This window comes from Euleptes europaea, chromosome 5 (assembly GCF_029931775.1).
Source record: "Euleptes europaea isolate rEulEur1 chromosome 5, rEulEur1.hap1, whole genome shotgun sequence".
NCBI lineage: Eukaryota > Metazoa > Chordata > Lepidosauria > Squamata > Sphaerodactylidae > Euleptes > Euleptes europaea.
The window spans coordinates 108100732-108110117 of record NC_079316.1 but is presented as its reverse complement, the minus strand read 5'-3'; the positions used below and the strand labels follow the sequence as shown (position 1 = coordinate 108110117).

At 44.8% G+C, this 9386-nt stretch overlaps 1 protein-coding gene across 1 annotated transcript; it reads left to right on the top strand.

Annotated features, from left to right (window-relative positions):
- Window positions 1–3037: 3037 nt before the first annotated feature.
- LOC130478116 (phospholipase A2 inhibitor alpha-like protein) lies at window positions 3038–9139 on the top strand. The gene is made up of 4 exons (XM_056850246.1): window positions 3038–3074; window positions 4150–4257; window positions 5484–5567; window positions 8805–9139. The coding sequence occupies exons 2-4, from the start codon at window positions 4167–4169 to the stop codon at window positions 9137–9139; spliced, it is 510 nt and encodes a 169-aa protein (XP_056706224.1). The 5' UTR covers window positions 3038–3074; window positions 4150–4166.
- Window positions 9140–9386: the final 247 nt, after the last annotated feature.

Below are 9386 nucleotides of genomic sequence, written 5' to 3'. Positions count from 1 at the left end.
AGTTTGAGGAAGGGAGAGACTTCAATGGGGTGTAATGCCATAGAGTCCACCTTCCAAAGCGGCCATTTTCTCCAGGTGCTCTCTTTTCGCCTGGAGATCTGTTGTAATAGCGGAAGATCTCCAGCCAACACCTGGAGGTTGGTAACCCTACTAATAAAAGGTATGACATGGCTTTGGGTTTTGGATTTTATCATTGCGACAATAAATATTCTTTCTTTCTTTTTTAAGGAAGCTATTATGGTTTATTTAATAAGACATTTCAGAAGTCAGTTCAGGCCAGGTGGTTGCAAAGTATATGAATATGATGCCCAACATGAGAATGTACAATGGACGATGGTAGTCTGGTTTCATCTATTACAGACAAAGAGAGTTAGCTGGGTGTGTGCATGAAACTATAAGGATACTTGTTTCCCATGAGAAGTTTTGTCATTTATTTCCGCCATGTCACTTTTAATCCTTTTTAATAATAGCTGTACAAATCATACAGATAGTTCTATGGTGTTACCCGAAAGATTGTTCAAGATGTGATATTTTTTTGCACTTTTAAAGGCTTAGAGATGACAGTACTTTGGCTGGGGCTCATCAAAAGACAGTATAATTTAGAGGATTAAGTAATTTAAAAGCCTTGTCTTGAGTACTAACGTATTGCCATTTATTCCTCTCAAATGACTTGGTGTCCATTTTTAAAGAGGGTGGCCAAACACCAAGAAAAATGACACACATCCCAGTCTAAATCTCATCCTAGAGACCCATAAATAGATTTCCAGCCACAGAAAAATAAGTCCTGTTTAAAAAAAAAAACCAGTAACCATGGCTATTATATATGAGATTGAGGGGAAACAGTAGGGTTGTCAGCTCTGGGTTGGGAAATACCTGGAGATTTTTGGGGTGGAGCCTGAGGAGGTCAGGGTTTGGGGAGGGTCTTCAATGCCATAGAGTCCAATCGCCACAGCAGCCATTTTCTCCAGATGAACTGAGGTCCATCGGCTGGGGATCAGTTGTAGTAGTAGGAGATCTCCAGCTACAACCGGGAGGTTGGCAACCCTACATCTGAGACAGCCATCTTGTTAGGCCTGTATCCCAGTTGTTTTCGTTTTCTCACTGATCAGACTCAAGGATTGTTATGCATACCTAAACGCCTTTGAAGCTGTGTGAACCACAGCGCTGTTTGTGTTCTATAATCTCTTGCTTTTTTTCATACTTTTATATTACCAAGTACAAGTCAGCAAAAGCCATTGCTGTCACCTTTTCCTTTATGCTCTGTTAACCTATTTTGACCAGTAAAAACCAGCTTCTTTGGACCTGACTGTCTCTGATGTGGTTTTTGGTTCGAATTGGGCCAAGGGCTTACACATCTTTGGTAACAGACGTGTTAAAAGTATATAAGAGCAGTGGTTCTTAAGAGGCCCAATTTTAGTGGGGCTGTCCATCCAGGATTACAGTAGGGTAGGGAAGGATTTGCGTCATCACAGGCTGTAGCCATTCCTTTGTCTCTGTGCTTGCTGTCTATCCACCATCTATGTCGGGGTCCCCAGTGTGGTGCCAGGGGGCACTAGGGAAGGCAGGGTTTGGGGATGGGACTTCAATGCCATAGAGTCCAATTGCCAAAGCGCCCTTTTTCTCCAGGTGAACTGATCTCTATTGGCTGGAGATCAGTTGTAATAGCAGGAGATCTCCAGCTAGTACCTGGAGGTTATACCAAAAGTAGTCACTATGCGATACAAAGTGGTTAAGAAAAACTATCGAAACTCGGCTCCGTTTCTAAGCATATATTCAATGGAGAGACAAACAGTACAAAAACAGTGCAATAATATCTACAAGTGACCAGTCTTCAGATTGAGAAACATAAATACAAAGTCGATGCAATGCTATGTACAAAAATCTATGTCAAAAATTTCCCAAGTCCTATGACTTTCAAATGTGGTAACAGTCTTTGTAGGAGCTGGTCCGTGTATATGAGGAAGCAATGTCCTTCTTTCTCTTTACATGAGTCTGAGCGGACGTCTCAAACCGCTAGCAGAAGAGCTGCGGAATAACTCCAATGGTGACCAAGTTGGCACTTAGCAATCAAATGAAAACATCTTACTGGTAATAGACGCTTTCACCAATAATGGCTTCTTCAGCCTAAAGTGCCCAAATAATATTTATATATTTATACAATTAGGCTATTGAGCCACACCTGCTAACTAGATCCAGTTACTAGTAAAACGAAGGTGAGAATGGAATAGACTAAAATCATCTTGCAGACTGCAATGCAGCGCAAAAGCTAAGGTAATATATCCAGTTATTAACATGGGTTTAGAAATAATTTATTATTTTACCTAGATAACTATTGAGCCATTATTATTATAAAGTATAGGTTTGTATGAAGTATATACAACATCCAGTAAAAGCCAGCAAGGTTTAGTTGTAAATTTTGTTCATTATTTTGGTATTTTTCCATACGGAACACAGCAATAACTATATACTGATTAGCACTGGTTACCAAACCTCCAGGATCTTCTAGTCCAGGGGTGGGGAACGTCAGGCCCGGGCGCCATATAAGGCCCGCAAAATCATTTGGTCTGGCCCTTCGTGGGTCCTGGCAGATCTCTGGCTCAGAAGGATCTAAGACTGGCCATCTGCCATCTCCCCCTTCTTTCTTTCTCCCTTCCTGTGTGGCCTGTTGACATTGGCTTACGCTCCCAGATTGAGAAATTTGGTGTTTATTCAGTCTATCTGTTAACAGGCTAGTTTGTACAGGGAGAAATCAAGTCTGAATTGCATCGCGTTGAGAAATCAGGTACGTTTTTGCATGTGTCTTCCCATTTCCCCATGTTTCCTTCCTTGTGGTTCTGGGTTTTCCCCGATGAATCAGAATTTCTGAAACATTATGTGACCATTAATGGTGAAAAGGCCACATTGTTTACAACACAGAGATGTCATTTACAGTAAGAGGGAAGGGTTTGTTTGAGCAACCAATGTGTGTAGTCCTCATATTGGGCAATACACCCTTATAAAAAGGTGAAGGAGGCTGCACAAATTAGACTCAAAGACCCTCATCCAGAAGAACAGCAGCAGTTTAAAGTTGCAAAGTAAGTGGCTGAAATAACAATCTGACTGTATTTTCTTCTTTCTGCCAGAAAAAGTACAATGGCTAAGAGCCATCTAAGTTAGAATGTCCTATCTGCATGCAATATAGGATTTATGAAGCAGATAGCTACACTTCAAGCCATACATGCCATTCTTCCATATTTGATTCCATTGAATGCTTTGTGGAATGCCATTTCCTTATGTTCAGTTACACTGGCTTATGAAGATCTAACATTTAACCATGGTTTGTTTTCTTTAACCATGGTTCAGTGTTACTTCTAAATGCCTAAAGTACAGTTAATGATTGGCCCAAGCCCAAGATATTAAACAAAGGTGTGTGGTAGGTTTGCAAATTTTCATTTGGGTGTGATATATGCACCAAATAAACCCTGGCGACGATAATTTTTGCCTCTCCAAGATTAATGCAAATGTGATAAAGAAATACCTGTTTTAAAATATGATTATCATTATAATTTTATGCTTTCTTAGAGAGCACAAGTAACTTGCAAAAAGAGAAAAGGCTAATTTGTTGATTAAAAGCAGAAAAATATATTAGGAATGTAATAGCACTGGTCATGAAAATTAAAACAGCAGCAAATTAGATACCAGGAAAAAAATTTGATTAATAATTCTAGATAAGGAAAAACATTTGTGAGTTCCTTGGATTTCAAATGGAGAGTTAAGTATGTGCTGAACTCTTTTTTGTCTACTTAGCAAAACCATGGGAACTTAGCCAGTGTTTTGTGTTGACTGAATAGTCCACTAAGTATCTGGAGGCCCGAAAGGCCGCTCCTCAAAGCATTTGTAGTCACAGAATTAATGGAACCGTCTCTAACATAAAACAAAACCCTTTAACAATCATTTTGGGTGTTTTGTTCATTTGTGGAGTGAGAGCATAAATGTCTGTAGCAAGTGAAATGTAGAGCTGGAGGCAGGTTTTCACGATCAAAAACACATGGCAGGAACCAGACAGAACTGGAGAAGGTTGTTGGGAACCATCTTCAAAACCTTGGCTCAGATCAGGGACCATTGCTAAGCACGGATAGATAACTGTACCATGCCCTTTTTTAAAAATAGGTAAAACCATCTGAAAGATGCTTCTGTTCTTCGCATTCAGTGCTCTTGTTCTCGGAACATCTCTGGCCAGTCCACCGCAACAACAGAAACCAGAATGTTGCCATCAAGGTATGTCAATGTTTGAACCTGAGGTGAGACCATAGCTATAATGGTAAAGCAGTTCCAAATAAAATTATAAAACAGCCAGATAAAATTAATCTCAGGGAGGCGTACTTGGGAAGATCTCTGCTTAAAATGAAAAAAAAAAACAGCAGGCTAGGAGCTAACCCTGGTTTTGGATTGGACCTCTTCTGGTTGTAGGAGGAAGCTCACATGACTGCACATTCCTCAATACATAAAAATATTCAGTGTATAAACCAAGAAGGCTGGGCAAAATTGTAGGGTGACCTGATATGATGATGAAGAAAAAGTAGAAGAAGAGTTGGTTTTTATATCCCGATTTTCTCTACCTTTAAGAAGTCTCAAACCGGCTTACAATCACCTTCCGTTCCTCTCCCCACAACACACGCCTTGTGAGGTAGGTGGGTCTGAGAGAATTCAGAAAGAACTGTGACTAGCCCAGGATCACACAGCAGACTTTCATGTGGGGGAGTGGGCAAACAAACCTGTTTCATCAGATTAGAGTCTCATGTGGAGGAGTGGGGAATCGATCAAGGTGGGGTGTAGAGAGCCAGCGTGGTGTCATGGTTAAGAGCAGTGGTTTGGAGCGGTGGACTCTAATCTGGTGAACCAGGTTGGTTTGCCCACTCCCCCACATGAAAGTCTGCTGTGTGATCCTGGGCTAGTCACAGCTCTCTTAGAGCTCTCTCAGCCCCACCTACCTCACAGGGTGTCTGTTGTGGGGAGGGGGAGGGGATTGTAAGCTCGTTTGATTCTTCCTTAAGTGATAGAGAAAGTCGGCATATAAAAGCCCACTCTTCTGCTTCTGCTTCTTCTGCTTCTTCTTCTCCTCCAGATTAGAGTCCACTGCTCTTAACCACTACACCATACTGGCTGTCTAGGAGAGTTTTTGCCCAGTAGAGTAGATAATACCAAGCTAGATGGTACACTGACCTAAAATTTCTTCATACAGTTACACTTGGGCAGACATAAATAAAGTGAGGAGAAAAAATGTGCTCGCTTCTCACAGTAAATCAGAAATTCTAAGAAAAGTTTGATATAATTAATGCTTAATAGCCTATTGAGATGTCTACAGGTGCGAAGAATTCTTAAGCTATTGCACATGCTGCATGCATGTATCTTATCCTATTGCACATGCTACGTGCATTGAACTCAGAGAACTGTACTCTCTGCTTTACGTATCCCCATGAAAATGATTTTGTTTTCCCTTTCAGTACTGCAGAGCTTGACTGCACGGCTAGACGCTTTGTCTCAAGAGGTGAAGACGCTTAGTTCTGCTTTCTTTGCTGTCCACCATGGTAAGTGAGATGGAAGTTTGGCGTTTGCTCCTGGGATCCTATCTTCAGACTCAGATAAAACTTTTTCTCAATTTTCATTCAGCCTCATGTTAAGTGGTGGCTGGCCTATTTTAAATGGCTCTTAAAAGGTAAAGGTCCCCTGTGCAAGCACCGGGTCATTCCTGACCCATGGGGTGACGTCACATCCCGACGTTTACTAGGTTTACTGGTATTATGAGAGAGGAGACCCTATTAATTTTCCAAGGAACTACCAATGAAAACCATGTTGCTGGCCAGCCCACCCCAGCAACTGGTTGGGGAAGCACAATGAGGAAGGCCTTCATAATGTACTGCAGGGATTTGCTTCCAACCATCAGTGGCATGGCAAGTAAATGGCATCTCTTTCTGCACCCATACGACCAAAAAAGGGATACTAGTCATGATGCATATCTATTCTCTCCAGGATCAGATGAGCCAGCACCTGCCTTTTACATTAAGTGCTGTGGAACGCAGGCAGGATAATGCTGCTGCAGTCGTCTTGCTTGTGGCCCCTGGTTGGCCAGTGTGTGAACAGAATACTGGACTTGATGGACCTTGGCCTGATCCAGCGGGGCTTTTCTTATGTTCTTATGACCAGCAGCTTGGACCTGGCTAGCAGGGATGCAGACCCAGGTGTATCATGATGAATGGAACTATGTCAACAGGGACTGTGTTCCTAAGGGGAAGGGTTCTAAGGGAACAGAGTTGGGAGTGGATGGGTGGATCTTGCTTGGGGTGGCAAAATACTATGAACTGGCCCTGCACTGATGTTCTGATTTATTATTTAAACATAGAAACATAGAGCTGGAAGTGACCTCAAGGGTCATCTAGTCGAACCTCCTGGCACAATGCATGAAATTCACAAACCACCACTCCACTCCCCCAGTGACCCCTACTCCATGCCAGAGGAAGGCAAAAAAAAAAAAAAAACCCTCTAGGATCCCTGGCCAATCTGGCCTGGAGGAAAATTGCTTCCTAACCCCAAAGTGGTGATTGGTCATGATTGCTCTCTTTAAGTATTTGTCACTTAGAGGAGGGCAGGGAGCTGTTCCTGTTGGCAGCAGAGGATCATAAGACTCACAATAATGGCTTTAAATTGCAGGTGGAGAAGTACTGGCTGGATATTAGGGAAAACCTTTTTTTACAGTAAGAGTTGTTCGACAGTGGAATCAGCTACCTAGGGAGGGGGTGAGCTCCCCCGTACTGGTAGTCTGTAAGCAGAGACTGGACAAACACTAGCAGGGATGCTCTAGGCTGATCCTGCATTGAGTAGGGGGTTGGACTAGATGACCTCTATGGACACTTCCAACTCTATGATTCTATGATGATCACTAATATAACATTGAAAGCTGGACCTTGTGAGACTCACTGGGGGGGATATCATTACCCCTACTGGTTCCCCTCACTACTTTCCCTTTCCCTTTTCTTGCCCTCCTTGCAGATTTCCATCCACTTTTACTGCTTCCACTTCCTTCGAGTCACAGCTTTCCATGCCCTTGCAAGCTGAAAGTATTCAGTTTTGCTGGGGTTTTACAAGATCTTGGGCAGTATTCTCCTTGTTTGGGAAAATTTTAAGCTCCCCTCACCTTTTCTTTTAGTTTTTGGATACCGTATATACTCAGGTATAAGCCGACCCGAGTATAAGCCGACCCCCCAAATTTGAGGCCAGAAAAGGGAATTTCGTATTGACCCGCGTATAAGCTGAGGGTCAATAAGAAATTCCCTTTACCGGCAATGCTGCGCTCTAAAATGGCGGCCGCCATTTTAGAGAGCAGGGCCCCTGCCCCTGGTCACCCTCCCGCCGGCCTCCCGGGCCCTCCCGACCCACCCCAACCCACCCCGACCCCAGTGCCATCCAAGGGGGGGAGGGGGAAGAGCCCCTGAACCCCCTACTTACCGGGAGACGCGGCTAGGCGGCGGCGGCGGCGCGGCCTTCCTGGGCCAGCAGGAGGCCCCTCCAGGCTCCTGCCGGCCGGAGGAAGGCGCCTGGGCGCGTGGGTGGCGGCAGCGCGGCCGGCAGGGGCCTCCTGCCAGCCCAGGAAGGCCCCTGCCGGCAGGAGGAAGGCGCCCGAGCGCCTGAGAGGCGGTGGCGCGGCCGGCAGGGGCCTCCTGCCGACCCAGGAAGGTCCCTGCCGGCTAAAAGAATGTGCCTGGGCGCGTGGGCGGCGGCGGCGCGGCCGGCAGGGGCCTCCTGCCGGCCCCTCCAGGTTCCTGCCGGCCGGAGGAAGGCTCCCGGGCGCGGCGGCGGTGATGGCGATAAGTTCCCTCCTCCCCCCTACCCTACCCTACCGTATTGACCCGCGTATAAGCCGAGTTCAGCTTTTTCAGCCCTTTTTTTGGGCTGAAAAACTCGGCTTATACGCGAGTATATACGGTATCTATGTAAGCCTGGGGGGGGAGCTGTCCTAGGCTTACAGAAAAATCCCCTTTATCTGAACCTGGCCCTGTTATGCAGACTTTTTGATCTGCATTCTATGGGCTTTGTTCAGAATTAGACATATTGATATTTTCTACATTAAAATTGTCATTGTCGAATCTCATTTTTAAGCTTTAAATGCTGGATTAATTGTGTGGTATTTACAAATATGTGTTAAAACCTCCTCCGTCTATCTTCTCGCCTGTCTCAACAGATACAGTACTAAACTTCCCATACTTTTTATTGAATATCCCTGGGTTTTTTGTGGGGGTGGGATCAGAAGTCTTGTTTTTAAAGCTCAGCTATACTTTGCAAGGACATATCCTGGATGGCCGAGGCTAGCCTGATCTCATCAGATCTCAGCAATGAAACAGGGTCAGTCCTTAGTAGGATTGCCAGCCTCCAGGTACTAGCAGGAGATCTCCTGCTATTACAACTGATATCCAGCCAATAAAGATCAGTTCCCCTGGAGAAAATGGCCGCTTTGGCAACTGGACTCTATGGCATTGAAGTCCCTCCCTTCCTCCAACCCCACCCTCCTCAGGCTCCACCCCAAAAACCTCCCACCGGTGGCAAAGAGGGACCTGGCAACCCTATGTAGCCCTAGTTAGTATTTGGATGGGAGACCACCAAGGAATTCTGAAGTTGCTATGCAAAGGGAGGCAATGACATGCCATCTCTGAACGTTTCTTGCCTTGAAACCCCTACGGGGTCACCATAAATTGGCTGCGACTTGACAGCACTTTACACACACATACTTTGTAAGATCCTAGAACGATAACGCTTGCATTCTGTGTTTCCAGCCCGCTCTTTTGGAAGTGGCAGTGAAAGATTATTCGTGACCAACGGACACGAAGGCAACTTTGACACCGCAAACCGCACCTGCATCCAAGCAAGGGGCTACGTACCTGCTCCTCAGAATGAGGCTGAGAACAATGCCCTGGTCAATGTGGCAAAGAGGCACAGCAAAACAGCGTACCTTGGCCACATTTCTGCCGGGTACTCTAACTGGGCACCTGGGGAACCAAGCAGCCCTAAGGGAGCGAAGAGCTGTGTGAAAATTGATCAAGAAGGCAAGTGGAGCGCCACATCTTGTGAAGAACAACTCTTGCTAATTTGTGAATTTTTTGTTGTTTAGCTCATCTATGTTGATCATCACAGTAGTGTGGTATAGTAAGTGTCGGTCTTGGATCAGGAAGGCCTCGTTTTAATACCCACTCAGTAACGAGGCTCACTGGATGATTCTCAGTCTATCCCACCCCACAGGGTTGTTGCAAAGATAACATGAAGTAACCTTTATGTACACTGCTGTACCTTGAGGGAAAGGCTGAATAAATACGTGATAAATAAATATATCATTTAAACCTCTCTGGGATTTTATTTTA